Here is a 20,419-nt window from a genome sequence, read left to right on the forward strand (position 1 = left end):
GATCTCTTATTTTTGCCCAGATAATTTTATATAATTGCTGAAACAATTTTGATCAAGATTAACGTTTTTTAAGTACTTGCATGTTTTTGTTTTGACAAAAACACGATTTCAACAAAATTGTTCAATAGTCGCAGGTTGTGACGTCAATGTTGCTGGTATTTGCAGACTCATTTGTTGTCAACCAGGGTATGAGCGTTTGTATACCCTATTTCGTGAATATTATATGAAGATACTGTTTTCCAAGCTGCTTTCAAATGTAATTAATAAAGGCCTTGTTTTAGATTGCATTTTTTTGGTCTATTTATGCATTTGATTAGGTGTTTGTATATAAATCCTGATCCCAGTACCAGTTCTATGTCTCTGTAGACAGACGATGAGCTGCAAAATATCGTTTAAAACAGAGACTATCTAGTTTCTGCATTAATTAGAGCCTGGAATGACACACATTTCCGCAATTATATATCATCCCTTTCCCCAGGGTATGTGTGCATGGAATTAGCAACATGTTTGTGTATGGAATGGGACTCATCTGTTGCGAACCGGGTATTGCTAAAACCGGATATTTCAAGCTATATAAAGTTTTCAGCATTGCCCACTTAGTTTTATCCCATAGATGAATACCTTTTCTATTTTCTAACATCTTTAAATTGCTTGTAAGTATTTTATTTCGACTACAATACGGGTTTCAAGTAAATGTTGCTGCAACTTTTGTGTATGGAATGCGCAACATTTGTGTATGGAATGAGACTCATTGTTGCTAAAGCGAACTGGGGCGAACTGCGGCGAATTAAAAAAAACGACCAATTCCTCATATTCTTTGTTCCGTTGAATATTACTATCTATATGGAATATTTAGCCATGCCCACTCAGCTCTGCACGATTGATGAATCAATTCTATACATGATTGGCTTATTCGAAATACTTGCTTTTATTGGATTTCTATATAAAATTCAAAATTAAATTAATAGATTGATGAAATTTACAAAAATACCATGGGAGCGCGGCGAAAACCAGTATTTCTACAGTATGACCCTCAGAACGGCACCGAAATATACCGCCTCATTTTAAAAATATACCTTAAAAACTGACGAATTCAAGTTCAATTTTACATATTCCTCGTTTTTGATATTCCGCCGAATATTACTAGCAAGATTGATCTCTCAGCCCTGCCTAAATAATTTTACCCAATTAATGAATCTATTTTCCACTTGACTGGTTACTTTAAACACTTGCATTTGTTGGAATTAGTCTAAAAAAAGGTTTAAAAAGGTTAAAGGGAAATTTGTTGCGAAAGGAAGTTCCCAGGGACTATTTGTCGATTACTATCGGTGCATATTCGATTGGAGTTTGGCGCGCGGTGTTGGTTTCAAAAGTCGGCAAAAACGACAGTCAAATTAAAAATTCTTTGAGTTTTCCACTCAATCAATACTCTAACTAACATACACTTCAACTGGACGAGGTTATATCAAAATATATCAATCAAAATATTCCTGATCTATGATTCAATACCTTTCATTTGATACGTAGGCCTTCAAGGGCGAATTTTAAGGATCCTACACCACTTGGTCTATTGAATTTGACTTTTATTTTTGAGTAAGTGAGTAAGAGACTGGAAGAGATTGCGTAGCCACTGAAATTTCGTTTGTTCTTTCTGGCTATAATAATATTCCGATCTGACCCATCTGATCGGCAATCTGGTAGATATTTTCTCACTTTAGTTTTTTCGTATCTTCAAAACTGTGGATGCCACAAATTTTTGTTTTGAAATAAACTTGTAAAAGTGTGATATTACAGCAGTCTGGATGCAAAAATTTGGTTTCCAAAGCTCTAATAGTCTTTGAGACGGACAGACAGCCATGGCTATATCGGCTCGGCCATTGAATATATATACTTTTGAGTGTTACACACCTATACTTTCACGACAAATCAATTATACCCCTACTGTAATGTATTCTGTCTATTTATGTGATGGTTTATTATTTTCCCTTCTAATCGTAATTTAAATGGATTAATCTTAACATTAATAATTGACTCAGCTTTGACACTTGCTCTTGCATCTCTCCCAGCACCATCTGGCAGGACTTTCACTCGTATTTCTATTTGCTACACCCACGTTGTCCACAAAAAATATGCCACACACGCTGCGTGTTGTCTTGCTGCTTGTCTTGTACTCGTATGGATTCCAAATCATCCGAAAAAAGCGTGTGCCAGCTGTCGCCTGGCACTGCATTTCCAAAAATATTGATGCAAACCATAAAAAAAAATCGGAAGTAAAAAGCGTTCGCTCCGTTTTGGCTTGGTGGTGCTGAAGCTTCTTTCCCCCTGGCCCTGGAGCAGGTGAGGTGGAGATCGAGGTGTTTAGACCAAGGTCCGCAAGTCGAGCAATTAAGCAGCTAACGTGACGAGACAAGAACAGGCCATAAGACGACCTCCATGGCAGGCAGACGCGCGTCAGACGAGCCCGAGTCCCGAAAAAGGAAAGAAAACTGGAAGAAAAAAAGTTTGGTACGCGTGTGGCCAAAAAGTTAATGAAGCGTTTAAAAATTAACTTGTGGTCAAGAGGTAAAAAATGCTGAAAACAGTTAATGAGAGAAGTGGGCTCGCTGCTTCAGCGAACAGCAGCAGCGGAGTGGAAGCGCTACTCCTCCTTGGATGGCATTGATCATCGAGATGGCATTGATCTATTTTCCTCATAAATATGTATTAAATTAGAGAGCTCCTTTCACATTTCAATTCTATTGTGGCCCCTAAACCCAAAGGAATAATCAATTCAAAAACGCCTTCAAATCCGCTCGCTCGCTCTAGAGTTTCTCATCAGCATGTCCTTGCCTTGGTTCTTTGTGTGTTATTTGTGTGTGTTCTGTTTGCCCAACCCTCGAAGAGATTGATTATTGTTTATATTTGTGTGCCTCGGCATCCAATCGGTATATGAATTCTATATGTGAATGCAGTGCAAACAAGCGAAGGATTGTGGTCAAGAGCGAGCCAAAGCCAACGCCAACGCATCCCCTTCTGAATTGGGGCAATTAAAGTTGTACGCTCGACGACTCACGACTGAATAGCCATAGCCCTCTATAGACACGTGATAGAACAGGACCATGGGACGGAGCCACAGAAATTATCCTGCTATCCTTTCGTCCGCAGGCCAATTAACCCCTTCTGTTCTGTTCTGTTCTGCTATGAGGGCGTTAAGTCAGACACGAGTTTCTGGTCGATTTATCAAATAATGCGAGGAAATTCCTGGAAATCGAAATAGAGCGATCATCATCGCTCAGACAGAGATTCCGAAACCTTTCTCCATCTTGGGATTTGTCCTGGCGTCCGTCGGCTTATTGGTTTGTAATTATGCTAATTATGAGTTTGATTGGTTCTTTCTTCTTTCAGTTGAAGATCATTTATCGAACTTGAGCCTTTGTTCCCACCGAAGTCCTCCTGTGAAGGATAAGACATTGCACTACTGACTCGTAATTGCCAAGTACTTGAGTTTTTTCACACATTTGATCTAGTTCCAATTATCTAGCACGCCTTTTCCTGTTGCAAATTGCAAATATCAAAGGATCCTTACAAGCAAAGATCATTGATCATTCCTTTAATTTGCTGGGAACTGCTTTTGGGCCAGCTCAGAGGGCTACCTGCTCTAGCCAGCACTCCTGTGTGGTCACTCCAGCCTCAGATTCATTCGAAACAATTGACACTTGCGGTTGAAAAATATCAATTTTCATATAATGCAATTGTCACCTTAGCATCGAGAGACGAGAGACCTCCCTCCATGATCAAGAATACTGTCAGCGCAGCCAACACACTTGTTTAATGGAATTTGATTTTCAAATTAGAAAACATTTCCCACATCCCTCCCCTTTCGAGGGCGATCGACGCACAGCAGTAGCCGCTGTAACACGGCTACTTATCAGATCAGCAATTTTTCAATTTCAATTTCATGAACTGATGTTGAGAAATTACATTACCCGAACGGCCCATCGATATCAGTTACGATTTACATTTCACTTTTTCTTACGGCGCGCCGTCCAACGAAGGCAAAACATATCAATTACCAACGATCGAGCCTCGTTGACAGTCTCATGTTGCTGCTGTTGCTGTTGCTGATGCTGCTGCTCCTGGAGTATCCTTCCTAGAAAGTAATTTCTCACACCGACCGTTTGGGATTTGTTTGTATTTCATTTCGATTTCTTTTGTCTTTCTCGTCTGACCCCAGCCCAGACTGGAGGCAGGGGACGACGACCAAAGCAAGTGTTATGTGTGCTACTTGACTTTGGGCCAAGTGCTAGTACCCCGTCAGAAAGACAGATACAACAGACAGACGACGGTTGAGAGGTGCCAAAACTGCCAATGGCACCTATGGGAAATGGGAATTATAATAAACTGACCTCAACACCAAAAAAAACCAAAAAAAGAAAACCAAACCAAAACCAAAACCCAGAAGAACGGAGGAAGAAACAACAGTCCAGACATTCAGCGAAATCCTTGAAACCGTTTGAAAGTTTCGCTTTTGTTTTTTGTTTTTGCCTTTTGTGGCTGTGTTCCCTTTGGGTTAAGCGTCGCGGTTGTTACCCTAATTTTGGCTCATCTTCATTCTGGGGTCTGTCCAGGGCACTCTCTGATCATCGGCAGCTTATCTCATCTCTCTAGCCGGCGCACGCGTGTCATCCCGGGCAGCAATCAAAGTGATATGAAAATTGCATTTGGGTTCAACAGGTTCGCAGTTTTCGATTGCTGATCGTTGTTGGATCGTTGTGCCTGTGCCTCGGTGCCTCTCTTGCTGTTTTTTTTTTGTTTCTGTTTTTCTGTGTTCTGTTAATTTTTGTTTGCCTAAAGGTTAAACGTGCGAATTTCACCCAGAGGCATCGGCTTCAGACTCCTGGACTGGACTGGACTGCACTGGACTGTGGAGGGAACAGTTTTCGTTTTCGGTGGTAATCGGTCTGACTTCTGACTGGAGATGCTCCCGATCCCGCTCCCGCTCCTGATGATCCAACTCCATTGCCAGACACCGCTTCGATCTGATCTCGCTGGCGTACGGTACGCGAATTTTGTTGCTTCGCCTAATTAAATGTAATTTCTTACTTCCTTTTCAGCCGAAATAATGCATATAAATAGTATCTTTAGTTTACATTTTATATGCGCTGCAGGCTCATTATTATACATTTTCGTTTTCTTTCAGCGAAGCTCTGGCCTCTGGCCTCTGTTTCTGTTATGGTCCTGGGCCTCACCCTTCTCTCCCTCCTCTGCTAAGGTCAGTCGCATTCTCAGAGGGTGAGTTCAAAGGAATTTGCAGAGCAGCACACACACTCTCTCACTGAACAAATCTTAAGTGCAACAATATAGCAATTGTTGTACTCTGCTCCTATAAAAGGCCGAAAACTTGTTAATTGTTTCGCGCTCGAGTGGCCGCTGCCGCGACCAAGTGAATGGGCGTTGGGAGATGGGGCACACTTCAGGGTTCCGGGGAAAACACTTTCCAGGCCCAGTAAAACCCAGACATGGCCCATTGTGGTCTCATTCATGAAGTGCATCTAGAGCGAGGGATCGTGATCGCTGGATCTCGGTTTGTAGCGAGAGAGGGGTTCCAGCAATTGTTGCTTTGCCTGCCGCCTGCCGCCGCAAATTAGATGCTCAATTACGCAACGACGAGAATTCCTTGGTAATTTCAATGCCATTCAAGAGATTCCATGCCCATGCCCATACCCATACCCATACCCATACCCATTGCAGGGGCTGAAGGAGTGAGTCACTCGAAAGTGAATCTTGACCACGTGGTGCCGTGAACCCTTGCTTCGCGTTTCACAATCATTTTTCATTCTAGCCACATCCTTCCGCAAAATGTTCTCACACTTCTGGTAGACGCTCCTCCACGCTACGCTCTACGCTACGCTCCGATCTGCTGGTAGACGCCCAAGGATCGGATCGGCAATCGAAATCGGAAGTTAAGCAACAGCAGGGAGGGAGCAGGGGGCAGCATCCCATCTCTCTTCTAGTCCGCTCTCTCTCTCAATGTTGTTTCAAAATTTTCAAAATCTTATTAAAAATTGTTGTTATTTCTTGCGTGGCGTGGCCTTTTTTCCGTCTTTTGTGTGCGAGTGTGTGGCGGGGTTTCATTTTCGTTTTCGTTTCTGTTTCTTTTTATTTTTTATTGCTTTAATCATTTTTATTTTGTGCGGCTTCCGTGCCACCTGTTATGGTTAAGGCTAAGACCGAGCGAGAGACTCCAGCGAGGTCCTTTAGAGCCTTTTTGATTTTTCTCAAGTGATTGCGTAGTTTTCATCTGTTTTCTTTTGTTTCCAATCTCGCAGTGTTTCAAATTTGAATTAACGTGGGACCCAATCCCGAACACCCTTGTCCAATTGCCATCACAATTTGTCCGTCGATTATGAGTCTCACTTCCGACTCGGAAACGAGGGTGGAACCAACCAATAAGGAAGCGAAAAATGAGTCCTATTCTTCAGCATGAAATTAATTCTTGATTGCAAGATTAATGCCATCGAATTAGTCAAATCTGAATGATCATTCCAGAAGGAGAGCAGGGGGAAGGACTGGCGCCAAGCAGTTGCCAAAGATCACCTCAGATTGTGATCGGTTCGAGTGTTGGCAAAACAAGACCCTAGCAACTGAATCCGATTCCAAATTGCGGCATCAAAGTCGGTTGCCGTGCGACAAAAACTGCCCGACTACGGTCTTAGAGATCCAATCTAAACAGATCTGCACTGAGCCCCGACTCTAGACGATAACCATCAGTGTATGCAATCTATAACAAAGCGTAGGGCACAACAGGCGGCCCAAGACGAGCAGAACTGGCCCATGGGCATGGGCGTGCCCAAACAATGACACAGTGGGCGCTGCAAGAGTCCTGGTGCAAAGGACAGCCCATGCTCATGGGCATCAACGTGTGTATAATCTAGTTTTAATTTTCATGGGAATTAACCCATGCCATCAGCAATTTGCCGGCTACTCCGTGCACTCCACTCCTTCGAACAATGTGCAATTTATGCGATATTTGTTTAACAATTTTTCGAACAGGTCCGTGTCCTGTGCGATGGATTGATGGATGGCTATGAACCCCCATCCAATGGAATTGTATCCAGTACCCAGTATCCAGTATCCAGTATTTGCTCCCATTTGAAGCCTTCGTATTTGCTTTGATTTCCACTTGACTTTTTATCGCTGCCGTTGGAGCATATGTACATATGATATTTTTCAATTTTTTCAATGGCTCTGCGCCCATGGAATGCTCCTGCCCCCTGGGGGAATGTGTGGTCAATATTTGCATAGCCAAGTCAAACAGTTTGGGGCTCATCCATACCGGCGAGTCGAGTGGGGGAACAATGGTCATGAACGTTGACCAGGCTGTCGCCTGTCGCTCCTCGACTTGGGCTCTGGCATTTACATATTTAATTTGCCTTTAATGAATTTTCAATTTGACAATTGCCAAAATGCCGCACACGAATCCCGTTTTGCATTGCGGCCGACGGCCACCCACATCGAGAGAAAGGAGGAGGAGCTGGAGTGCTGCTGAAGATCTGAAGATGGCACGCCACGCATCATCGCATGTCCAAGGGCCCAAGTGCAGCTCCTTTCGCTTTTGCTTTCGTTCTTATGGGTCGGAGGTGTGTTAAATGCTAATAAAATAAGTAACATACAAATTTTTCAATTTCAGTCGAAAAAAAGAATTGGGCCGCAGAAGCAGTTGGAGCTGGAGCTGGAGCTGGAGATGGGGCAGAATCTGAAGCTGGAGCAACACTTTCACGGCCCAGAGCGACTTGCTAATGGGAGTCGTTGACGTGCGCCTACTTTTCTTCTTGGTTGCTTCTTCAGCGCCTACACGTTCCGCATGTCAAATGAAAGGTCTCTGAAAAGGGTACAAGACGATGCGGTAGGACTCCATAGACCATTATGTTTGGCAAGGGAAAATATACAATATGACCAAAAGTAAACTTAAATTAGATATAAGATATAGCGATATTGCTTAAATATGACTGCTTAATTCGTTTCCTTTGAGCTCTCACAAATTTAAACTTGAATGCCGGACATCCTGCGATACTAATAGATTCATCTAGAGATAAATCTTTCCATTTGTCTGCTTAATTCGTGGTTAGGGCATTAATGCTTCCATATTACAGCACTCCGATGGCTTCAATTGCTTTTGTCATGCGCTTTCTGGAAGCTGCTCCACATCAGCTTCAGCCTCAGTCTCAGCCGCAGCACTGTTTCCCTGCACAAGTTGCATTTATGTACATTGACATGAAAGGAACGGCCCGTTATCATGATAATGATGCCAATGATGAGGCCTGGGAATGCCGAGGCATTTAGTCTGGAGGTATATGGGTCCTGCTCGGCTCATATCAAGCAGCTACGAGGAGGCATCAAGCGTCCACTCGATAACTGACAGGCACGCAAGGCGCCCAACCGCACAACACAAAAAAATGAAGAGAACTGTGTTAACTCTTTCTGCTCTGCCCCAAACTGGAGACCAGCACGTGTACTGGAGGGGCAATGTAAATGTAAATTTCAAATCGATCGATGCAAGAGTTTAGTCGGTTGGCGGATGCCTGGACATCAGCTAATGCCGATAAGCATAAAGTTTACAACGAGCCAGCCCAGAGAGAGAGATGCGCATCTAGGGGATGCGATCGATCTTTCGCTGTACATTGCATTGCAGGTGTAACCGAGGGCGTCACTTGCACAACTGTCGTGGCCGCAACCGGCTCGTAAATTGCACAGGACATCGGTGGACATTCATGGTTGGTTAGGGGCCATCGGAGTCATCGATAGCAGGCAGTCGGGCAGAGCAGGCACGTTTACCTGTTCGTCCAATAAATTCATCGGGCCTCGGCTTGGTGCGGTTTGTTGTGTGACATTTTTATCTAATTGACAGCGTTTTATTGCCTGCTGCCTGCCGATGTGCAGATAGGATAGCGCTGAATTTCCAAAGGAACATACACAGCTCCTTGGGGCGTGCTACTAGTCGGATGGGTGGGCGCGGGACTTCAAAGATTGCGCGGGAGTTCAGTACAGAAAATGGATATTATGGATTGCATTATGATTTCCAGCGAATCATTAGGGATCCAGGGGCGTTGGCGGTTCCTAAGGTGGTATGGGATCGAAGGACCACCGTGCGAGTCCTGTTTCGCTGTGTCATTCCCGGGGACTACAACTAAATTCCCTTTTCATCGTCGAACGTTACGAGTATTAATTGCGAGGCGCTAAAATGTTAACCTAACTCCTAGTCTGTGTCGGGCACGCTTATTAGCGATGGACGGTGTAGGGTCCACGTCTATCCAAGCGTGTCCTTGACGCTGGCCTAACAAGCTAGCGCCGGCGGTGCCCATTTTCATCCCTGGACCCTTCAAGCAGGTCCTTGGAACAGGCGTATCAATTGGAAAATTTGCCAAGTTGTAATAAACAAGATTTTTCATTGCGATATTTGCTCCGTCCTCGTTCGATCTTTAGTCGGCATGCCGAATCGCCTGACGGCGGTAAATTTGTAAAGGTTTATCCCGAGGTCAGGTAGATGGGCCTGCCCTCTCGGCGATTTAGATAAGATAATACTTGTAAGGCTCTCTACTCTCGCTCTGCCATTTGGTGCTGACAAATCATTGACGATGGTCAAGCGGCAATCCGATGGATTTTTGGCAAATTTTGGCATCACTTTGCGGTCGGCCCTAATCCTGTTTTGGGGATTGTTTGTCTTTAAGTTCTGTTTGCATTTCCGCCCATTCCTGTTCCGGTTGGCACAGCGGCGCACAAAACCCTATAATCATCTTGTTAGCGGCTTTAGATATACCATTGATAGCTACGTTTTCTATCGGGGCGCCATTTTAAGCTCTCTCTCCTTTGAAACGAAACGAAAGCAGACGTACGGCAAAATAAAACGAAGAGAGACTCATATTCAACTGAACTCACCACCGACCGTCATTGGCCGGCATGCTCTGGCGGCACGTGCTGCCCCCAGTCCCAGTTCGGGCCGGGTTCTCAGGTCGTCAGGCAACTCGTTTCCCTTTACCTGGCCCTTACCTGCGGCGCAGTGGTGGGTTCTCTCAGAGTATAAATACCACCGCCAGGATGTGAGACCAGTCAGAAACTCGCCAGCCAGCATCCGCAGCGAACGGTTCATCATTCTGTACTGTAATTCATCCACATCCACATATCATCCAACATGTCGTCCAGTGAAATCTATCGCTATTACTACAAGACGTCCGAGGATTTGCAGGGCTTCAAGACAGCCGCCACTGAGCCCTACTTCAATCCGATGGCCGCCTACAGTCCGGGCATGACCCACTATCAGTTCAATGGCAACGCTTTGGCCAACTCCAGCAGCTACTTGGCGGGAAACGGCTTCATCAGCTTTGAGCAGGCCAGCTCCGATGGCTGGATCACTTCGTCGCCGGCCAGCCATCGTTCAGAGAGTCCCGAATACGTTGATCTAAATACCATCTACAACAATGGCTGCAACATGGGTCACCAGCACGCTCAGCAGTACGGACTCAGTTTGGAGCAGGCACAAGCAGCAGCAGCACCGCCACCATCCATCGCAGAAGTACCGATAGCTTCATCGGTACCGTCAGTGGAGGTCATGGGCTCCTCCAATGTGGGCACTTGCAAGACAGTGCCAACAGCTCCTGCCGCAGTCAAGCCCAAGCGCAGCTATACGAAGAAGAATCAACAGACTGCCGCCACAGCTACAGCCACAGCCACAGCCACCTCCTCATCCACCAGCAGTGCCTCTAGCTCCACGGCAACGGCAACGGCTCCGGCAAATCTCTACGCTGATGAGTTCCAGAGCTTTGACTTTGACAACTCCGCTCTGTTCGATGACAGCGTGGAGGATGACGACGATCTAATGTTATTTGGCAGCGGGGCCGAGGACTTTGACGGCAACGACGGCTCCTTCGATCTGGCCGATGGCGACAGTGAAGATGCTTCGGGATCTACTTCCGGCAAGAAGCGTCGAAACAAGCAAATCTCGCCGGTGGTCAAGCGGAAGCGTCGCCTGGCCGCCAATGCACGCGAGCGTCGTCGCATGCAGAATCTTAACCAGGCCTTCGATCGTCTCCGCCAGTATCTGCCCTGCCTGGGAAACGATCGTCAGTTGTCCAAGCACGAGACCCTGCAAATGGCCCAAACCTACATCTCCGCGTTGGGTGATCTGCTCCGCTGAGAGGGCGAGCGGACAGGACACCAAAGTTATAAATTAGTTATTGTTGGAGCCTTGCCAAATGTTGTACCTTTAATGCCTGTAAATAGCTAGGAGCCCAGTAGTAAATTATCACTTGTTTATTGTTTAGTTAATTAGTTTAAATGGAGGACAATGATTCAGATTAAAACAAAATAAAACAACAAGTAACACATATAATTTTCTTTGTATTTATTTTTGGGAAAGAAAAGGACCAAGACCCTTATGCTAATTGATCTGTAAATCAATATCTGCAGAGCTCTGTAATATTTCTGGATTTGTAATAATTGCAATTAAAATTGTGAGCCCCAAAGAAGTAAAACTAAAAGAAATAATCCAACATAATATCCAGATCTCGATCAGGAACGATCTTTCCGCTTTTCAAGAATTGTTTTGCTCCTCTCCAGACTCCTCCACGCTTATCTGCCAGGGCCAGGGGCATCAATTCTCACACAGTCGCGCCTATTGAATTAAACTTTATTATATGAGGGAAGGTGATCGATTTGGCGCTTCGCGATCAATTTGTAGACAGGTCGACAAAATTAGGGCCGGCTACTCAAGCCCCAAGCCTGCCCAAAACAAATACGCGAACGATCTGCAGGAGGAGCCGTGCGGTCCGGTCCGGTCCGGTCCGGTCAGTCAGCGATCCACAGAACAGTATTGTGCCAATAATTACACGGCACGGCGCGCCAGAGTGTAGCTGCCAAATTAAGTTAAGTGTTGGGATGATCTGCTTTCAGCAGTCGCAGGTCGCATGCAATGTCCGATTCGATTCGAGTCCCGAAAATCAAGCGCCGCCACTCACAAATCGTTTAAGGCGAAGTTCGATCGATGATCGTTGCTGGCGGATAAACCAAGCCAACAGAGGGAGCCGGCCGGCTAAGCTGTCTTAAGCTGACGCTGAAGCTAAAGCCGAAGCCGAAGCCGAAGCCGAAGCCAAAGCCAGGGCGATTCATTCAGCAGAAAGCAGAGCAGCACCCGGTACGACAGCCAGTCAGCCAGTCAGTCAGTCAATCATTCGGAAGATCCAAAACCAATTTGCTGATAGCGCGACTGCTGACGATCGACTACCTCCCGCTCCCGTTCGTAAAGGGACCTCAAGATCACATACTATGGGAATCGGAGCATTTGTAGGCGGCAGACGAGGGTCAGGCAGGGCAGGGCAGGGCAAGGGATGGGGATGGGGATGGGCAGTGGCCGGATTTCGTGGGTTGTTTCTGTTTGTTTTATAAAATAATTTTCGGGCGTCGCCGCAAAAGCTCTTGGGCCATTGGATATTGGATTTACCGGGGATTTAGGGACTTCGGACCTCATAATCAAAACGAAATTCACATAATTAGTTAGCGGCACCGCCATCGACAGGCAGGGCTTCGTTAAATTGTTAATGACTTAATTTAGTGGTCGCGAGGTGCGGGCGTCTCCCCAGGCCTCGCGGCAATTATAGCTATTTGTATGCGGATACCCCCGATATCCGGCCGTGATCCCCCGCGATACCTCGATTCCTGTTAGCCCTGTCGCCTTGCTCTTGTTAGCGACAATTTACGGCTTCGAACGCTTCCGCACAAAGCGTTGCCGTCAATTTGTCAATTACACAAATTGTTTGGGTCCCATCGTTCCCCGACAACAACAAGAAAAGATGCGACTCGAATTCGACTCTTCCTGCCGATCGGAGCTTTGTGCAACCGAGCTACGTGGAGGATATCTCCCTGCCACTGCTTTTGCCACTGACACTGCCACCTGCATGCAGCTGCACAGATTCGGATCCAGCTTCCAAAATGCAACTGCCTGCCAATACAATTAGTTAGAATTCATGAATGGGATCTCGACCCCAGTCAGCTTTTGGCAATGCCGCCGCCGCCGCCGCCGCCAACAGCCGCAGCAGGAGCAGGAGCAGGAAGGAGTAGGAGAAAGGGGAGAAGAGCAGGAGCACCATCGGCAGCAGAAGAAACAGCAGGAGTGGGGCAGCAGAAGTCACAAAGTTGCCTTGCATGTCTTTGTCAATTTATAGACAGCTTGCCTGAGCATTATTAACACGTATTATTATGCATTCGATGTCCGTTTCGTTCCGTTTTGGTTGTGGTTCGCTTCGGCTCGGGGTGCGTCGCCCTGTTGCACATTTTGTGGGTTTCCCCCTGTCTCGAGGCAGACACCGACTGTCTGCAACCGGCTGGGGCACGAATGAATGGTCGCAAAATTTGTCATGTCGATAATTGGCGAGCTTTATTTTGAGATTCTTGAGGTCTCGTACATTTTTGTAGCTCTCTGGAAATAAAGCATAAGTAGTTGGGGAGTATAGTGCTCGTAAATGTACCTCCATCTCTACATGTATCTGTATCTGCGTTAAATAAGTTAATGAGCTTTAACACCATCAATTTGTCACTTCTTGTTAGTGTCGCCATGGGGCAGGATCGGATCGGAGAGGTTTCTGAGTCAGAAAAGCGACAGCATGGGTTTCGCCTTGTGGTAGTTAGGAAATGGACTCGTTATGTGCAATCATGGAACTGAAGATGTTCGGTTTTATTCGAAGTTTTCTTTGGTCAATGAAGGAATATTTTAAACTGGATTGGAATCATTTTGGATATACTTTTTTGTTCGAAAAATTAGGGCTTTATCTCGTTTCTTCTATAAAATAACTATTCCACAGGTAGTCCTATCAATCTACTGTATTCCCTCAACCACCAAACAATTTTTAATTGCGGTTTTGCCAACGTTTTCAAATTATTTGTACATTTTTCCTTTTTTATGCCATTTCCTTTGGATACAAAACATTTTCTCATGCCTTTTTGGGCACATTTTCCATCAATTTTTGAAAGGACTAACCACAAGAGTGGTATTTTGTATCTTTCTGCCTCGTTGCTGCAGTTGGTGCCTTCAAGTGCAGTTTCCGTTTCCGCCGTTGTGTGTTTTGGCATTGTTGTGTGAACATTTTGCGCTGATCCTTTAATTATTGCGCAATGATTGCCTCCAGGGCTGCAGACTCAAAGAGCCCAAAATGATATCCGAGGTTTTGTGATTGATGCGAGTCCCGGCCTGGGATCATGGATGGCATAGCATATCCTTTCTCTCAGCAGAAGTCGCGTGTGCATCGATGGCTGTGTGGGCCTCGAATTCGGTTTTAGTCCAACTCAAAGTCCATTCCAAATGAATGCAATTATTAAGTCATAAAACGAGCAGCGTAAAATGCCAAAAGTCTGTAATTAGCGACACGAAATCACGCCAGCCACGCCCCTGCACAGTCCCAGGACCAGTCCCAGGCATTGTGTGCGGTCCGCACAAGAGAAATTACCTGCCTGGAAGATCTACGAGAGAGTGGGAGTGAAAGTAGCGGAAGGACTCTATTAAAGGTCACCGTTTGTTTAGGGAAGTTTTGGCCCAAAGGGGAAGCAAACAGAGCGGAGCGGCAATTAGTCAAACGATTTGCTATGCATCCCATCTCCCATCAATCAGTGCGACAGGGCAGGATCCGATTACCGATCATCATCATCATCATCGTCCTCATCGGGAGCACTAACAGATTTCACCGTTACCCGTTTGACAAATAATTCGCACGGCCAACGGTACTGTCTCTGCCAGATCTCTGGGTAACTCAATTAGCCACACAGAGACGCATCGTCGGCACAGTTGAGTGACTTTCGGTTTTCGGCCTCCTTTGCCTTTGCTCCATCCACAGCCACAGCCACAGCCACAGGCACAGGCAGAACCACAGCAAGAGACTCTGCCAAGTAGGTGGGCCACCTCCAAAAGCCGAGAGAACCCAAGCCCAGACCCATACCAAAAGTTCTCAGTATCTCACGATGCAGCCAGCAAATGATCGAGGATGATGGACAGGCAGCAGTGCGGCGGCCAGTGAAAGTGCATCAAAAATCAAAGTCTTTGTGGACTTTTTGACAATTTTTTGGCGAGGCATCAAATTAACACACAACAAAAACGTTAAGATGCTACCAAAAAGATAGCAGAGCGAAAAAAATCCATCGAGAAGATAACTCCCCAACGAATTCCGGATGCACTGCCAATGAAAGTTAATCAGTTCTGTGGCTCGGTTCTCTTTCTGAAAGGAATCCTATGATCTTTTGGGAACCTATAACTCATATAATCCAAATGAACATAATATTAATACTGGATTTTGTGGTGTCGGAGGAGCTCTATGCAGCATCTTTATATTTAGAGTATTCATCGATTAAGAGCCCCCAAAATCCTTTTTGGCTGTGTGTTTTAACTGAAATTGCCACACGCAAGCCATCGCCATCGCTTTGTCACGTTAAGAGGTCTCTGGGCCCTGGGAGATGCCAGAGGCGGAGAACAGTCTGAGTATTTGGTCTGGACTGCGATTTATGAACAAAAGATTCTTCTCCCCGAGTCCTGTCTCTGCCCCTGGGCATGGTCCTACCCGTTGTCTGTAATTTTGTATTGACATTGGGTCATTTGATACAGTTTTCCAGCTCATTTGCTTGTAATTGGGCACCGGAGCCTCGCACAGACTCCACATGAGATCCCCCTCTCTCACTCTCTCTCTCTCCCCCCCTTCTCTGCCAAATTTGCGCTCAGGTTGACGACTTTTCAAATTATCAGTAATATTTTGGAACCTATATATTTATTAATCAGGATTTCGTGTGAAAAATGCGACCAGGGTGCCCTCGTATTTTGTGCTTAAGCCCGGCTCAGCAGACAGCAACATGGACAACTGGACGGGACACAAAAGACACAGGACTGGAGTGGAATGGCTTGGACTGGACTGGACGACCATCCAATTTAATGTCAACGACGTCGGTGGCGTTGGCATCACTTCATCTTTTGCCCACTGCCAAGGGAAGGTCCTGAAACGTCTTTCGGGCTCGTTTTTTTTTTCCGTTGTGTTTTGAGCTGTTGCTTTGGTTTAGTGGCTACCACCTGCATTGACTGGACCTCGACTTGGGACGCTTTTTGGACTGTCGCGACCTGGAGTGAGTGTGAACTTAATCCCTTGGCCCCAATTATTCAAGTAATTAAGTATTAATGTGCGAAATTTTATCACCTTCGGCGAGGGTTGACTTGGCTCCAAGTTAAGTTGAGGTTGAGCAAGCCGTGATTTTCCAGCCGATTTGTGTTTAAACGATCGTGAAAGTGGGGCTTCTTGAACTCAAGATTCGCACGGGTGGTGACCGCCGAGAGCTAAGCTCGGTCTGGTGGGAGATTGGTAAGGATTACAGCCAAAGCTTGAACTGCAAGGATTGTGATCTGATAATAATTCGGAGTCGTATAGCAGAGATTCCACAAATACTTCAAATACAATTTCCAAGATTTCAACAGACTTTGAGTGATTGCTAATAAAATATTTGTGATCAAGGAGTGCCGCTACGTGCCGACAAAAGGGATCACAGGGATCGGATCTTGTACGACATGCAATTAGTAGATATAATCCGTGTGATTCCATCCGACTAAAATGTCAATAACAATAAACTCCTGGCGGCTACGGGGTAGCAACACACTGCTGGCAATCAAGATAGCAACGTGATCAGCTCATAACTGTCAAAAGGCAATCAATTGATTTGCCCAAGAGCCCAGACCAGCCCAGCACAGTCCAGTCCGATCTGAAGGCGGTTCAGGGAAGCTATAGCTAGAGGTGCATGTGGTGTACGGGGTAGGGAGACCGCACAGGACTCGCTTCGCACAATATTTTAGAGGCGTGTTCCGCCTGTCAACATTTTATGTTGGTGGTCAGAAAGTCAAATTGTGGTCGAAGCAACTGATACAGCAGCAGCGATGATGCTGATGCTGAATGCAACTCTTATGCTGAGAAACTCCCGGGTGTTCCCAGGCACAGGACAGTCAGGTCCTTGAGCAGACAATAGAACAATGGCAAGTCTTTTGTGTGTTGGCCAACGAAACAAAGGCAACTACTTACAACACATTATGACACGAAAATGAAAGCGAAAACGAAGGCCTACACCGATCCGAATCGGCCTAGTCCTGGATCCTTGGAACCCATTCCTACCCATTTTATTACCCTTCGCCGTCCCCTGATTCATGGCTATTGCTCTATTTCTGCGGCTCCCGGCGAGTCCCGGCGAGTCCCGGCGATTCGGCACATCTTCTTGTGGCTCCTTTTGATGCTGTCCAGCGCATTGAATTTGCGTGAACCATAAATAATTTTATTGCTTAATTTTTCGTGCTCCGACGCTTTGCGGCGAGATCTCTAATTGAATTGCGCGCTCTGGAAAATTTCACATTTGTCTCTCCATTCCACTAAAAGTTCCATTATTTATTTGGGATCTTATTTTCTAAAGGATATTGGAATTTAATGTAAATTAACTTTTTTGTTTTCGTTGCTTTTGGTTACGGCAATTGGAAAACCGATTTGAAAATTGTATACGCCTTGATGGTGGATAATTTGTTGATCGAAACGATTTATTATAATGTATAGGGTTTTGTTTTGTATCTTTTTTGAATTGGAAATGAAATCAAAGTTTAGTTTGTATAAAAGTTGTGAAAATTACACATTGCAACAAAAGCTAACTTTTGGAGTGTCCTTTGCACGATACATAAATGATGTTGTAGGCGTGGTTGATCGCATCTCCATACTTCGAATTTGCAATAAACTCCCCAATATATTTTTGTATTTCAAAACCGCGCTTGCAGTTTTTACTCGTAGGTAGTATTTCAAATTATATGAAAGCTATGATTGAAAATTAACAAAGTCACAAATAATCAAATTCATTCATATAACACAATCTTATTAAAGATATTTTTGGAATTATCTTTTAACCCAAAATCGATCGTACTTTTCATGTAGTAAATATTTAATGTTTTCCTGTTCATCGACATGGAGTATCATAGGATTCTTCTAGCAGTTTCATAGGCAGAGCAATTATTATGTCAGTGTATATTCGGGACTGCCAGCTGACGCACCGATCTGATCGGGCCTGGTTTTGGTGCTGGTGCTGGCACACGTGTTCATTTGCCAGGCATGCGCGCGATTTCGGCGCTCAATTGGGATTTGTAAGCCGAGCTCCGTATGTGTATCCTTGTCGGCCTCACACCTCATTTCCCCAGGTTGCGGCAGGCAACCCTTTCCAGCGATCCTTTTGGGGATCCTACTGACTGTGTATGGCCGTGTCCTTTAAGCGGCTTATCCTGCTGTTGCCGTTTTTGGTGTCTGCTCTTTCGCTCCTGCACTCGTGCTTAACGGAAGTCAAACAGTAACTGCAGCCACGGGCATGGACCTGAGCCGAGTGGCTCTGCTTCCTTGAAAAAAACCCCAACCGTAAAAGAAACAGCTATACAAAAAATATACCAAGTAATGTGTACAAACTGAACGAGGAAGAGGAAAAGGAAGCGTATAGCGGAGAGCAGACCCGAAGAGCGAACGTAGGCAATCCAATTTTTGAAGTCAAAAGTGGCACCAGATGACGGCGTGCGCCGCACGTTTGTTCTGAGTCTTAGCCTCAGCCAGAGCGTCCCAGAAGTAGCAGCAGCAGCACCAGCAGGAGCAGCAGCAGGAGCAGGAGCAGGAGAACATAGTAGCATATGTTGCACTTTGGCTTGAGTGTGCGGTGGGCTATCTATCTCGCTTTGGCCGCCAGGGTTTTGTCCTTTTTCGGTGGCTTTCACTCGCACGCCACGCGGCGTGCTCTTCCTTCTCCTTCTCGTCCTGAAGACAGCAAATAATAATAATAATGATAATTCCCTATTGTGTGTGCAAGGCGCGCCAGTTGGCTCGCAGGCGGAGAGCCGAGCCTCAAGCAGTAGACCATCCCAACTGCTAGATATCCGGCGGCCTAAGAACGGCCGACATAAGGCACCGCCGCCGCGTCTAGTCTAGTTACAGTTACCCGAAAGTTCCTCTTCGGTAGCAGTTTTTGGGAACTGAACGAACCCACGACGCAATTAAAGCCGCATCAATCAAAATTAACGAAAATCGGGCAGCGATTTTTAAACGCGATCTAGACACGTTATAAGATTTTTAAAGAATCATTCCACTTCCACTAGCATGTGCCAATGTGTCTCTCAAGGTAAAAGTTATTATATTCGTATTAATACATTGTTCCAAAAGAGGAAATAATAGTCGTTTCAAGTAAGCAATGCTATTTTTGGATGTAGAAATATTATAAAATACATTCATATAACAAAAAAATTCTACATTTTGAGTAAAATAAAATATAGTATCTACCGAAAGCTTTCGAAAGCGTTTCGACAGTGTAGCTATCGATTTCGCAGTTCTATCAAGAATCGCTCATCTTTGGCCGTAGCTTCACAAGAAATTCCAGCGGATTGAGGTTCGATTTAGTTTCCAGAAAATTATTGAACAGCAAAGAACAAATAATGCCCATCGATACGGGGGAGATAATAAAGGCTCTGGCTATTTTGGCTGATCGTCGCAACATTCAAGTGACATTCACAGAGACGGCAAAGGGAGCGGCCCTCTGTGCAGCTGGTGCATTGCTTGGCGGTCTCTTGATGGGCTCCCGTGGCCTAGCTGTTGGTGGGGCTATTGGTGGTCTCGCAGCCTACGGGTTGACCGAAGGTGAGTAACTCTTCTCTAAGTGGACTTTTGTTATCTCCTAATGATGTGTCTTATCTTTTTCAAGGAAAGTTCAAGTCTTTACGCGAAATTATTATGAACGATTTGACGGAAAGCCAGCGCATAGAACTGGAGCAGCATGTGATCAATGCTGTTGCCAATGTAGGCTACGAGGATGTCCTGAGTATTGGCGCCCTAATCATGAGGAATAGACGTGTACAAGATATTGCAATGAACGTGCTCAAATCGTTCGCCACCGAGCAACTGGGATTGAGCATCGTTAACTGATTACTCTGCACCCGTAGCCATGCGGCGCAAACAAATAAAAGCCTTTATATTTTTGTAAACCTGACCAGCAGTTGAATCCAGTTAATGTATCATCAGAAGCGGAAGTTTGTTTAAAACAATTATTCTATTTGCAGTGTTCTTTAGTCGTGGACACAGTAGTTCCTTGCATCTTAATACGATTTTTGCTGACTGTGAATCAAATGCTTTTATCTTATCTAAATATCATTTGCGCTCAATAATTCTGAAATCAAAAACCACAATTATCGCTCATTTGTGCTTACACTTGTATTTTTCTGCTATCTTATTCGAGTCTGTGTCTTCGGGCTCCAATAGGCAAGAGTCGCGCGCCTAGCGTCACCAAGACTCAGTCAGAGATCTAGCAATGCTACGCTCAACAGATGTTGGAGTATCACAGAATTTGTGCAACAACAGCAACAGCAGCGATCATC

The 20,419-nt window shown here is 45.3% G+C and overlaps 2 protein-coding genes across 2 annotated transcripts; both read left to right on the forward strand.

Annotated features, from left to right (window-relative positions):
• Positions 1-10,075: 10,075 nt before the first annotated feature.
• Positions 10,076-11,354, forward strand: LOC108154260 (protein atonal). Its single transcript, XM_017284495.2, has one exon. It carries the CDS (start codon positions 10,169-10,171, stop codon positions 11,168-11,170), a length of 1,002 nt encoding a protein of 333 aa, XP_017139984.1. The 5' UTR covers positions 10,076-10,168; the 3' UTR covers positions 11,171-11,354.
• Positions 11,355-19,261: 7,907 nt separating this feature from the next.
• On the forward strand, positions 19,262-20,034 carry LOC108154293 (protein C19orf12 homolog). The gene is made up of 2 exons (XM_017284544.2): positions 19,262-19,685; positions 19,750-20,034. Exons 1-2 carry the CDS (start codon positions 19,484-19,486, stop codon positions 19,968-19,970), a joined length of 423 nt encoding a protein of 140 aa, XP_017140033.1. The 5' UTR covers positions 19,262-19,483; the 3' UTR covers positions 19,971-20,034.
• The last annotated feature ends 385 nt before the right edge of the window (positions 20,035-20,419 follow it).

Source organism: Drosophila miranda, chromosome 2 (genome assembly GCF_003369915.1).
Source record: "Drosophila miranda strain MSH22 chromosome 2, D.miranda_PacBio2.1, whole genome shotgun sequence".
Classification (NCBI taxonomy): domain Eukaryota; kingdom Metazoa; phylum Arthropoda; class Insecta; order Diptera; family Drosophilidae; genus Drosophila; species Drosophila miranda.

Excerpts from the sequence above, each read along its gene's own strand:
- LOC108154260 (XM_017284495.2), top strand. The coding sequence starts at position 10,169 with ATGTCGTCCAGTGAAATCTATCGCTATTACTACAAGACGTCCGAGGAT.
- LOC108154293 (XM_017284544.2), top strand. The coding sequence starts at position 19,484 with ATGCCCATCGATACGGGGGAGATAATAAAGGCTCTGGCTATTTTGGCT. Across the intron at positions 19,686-19,749 it reads AGCCTACGGGTTGACCGAAG|GAAAGTTCAAGTCTTTACGC; the intron begins GTGAGTAACTCT and ends ATCTTTTTCAAG.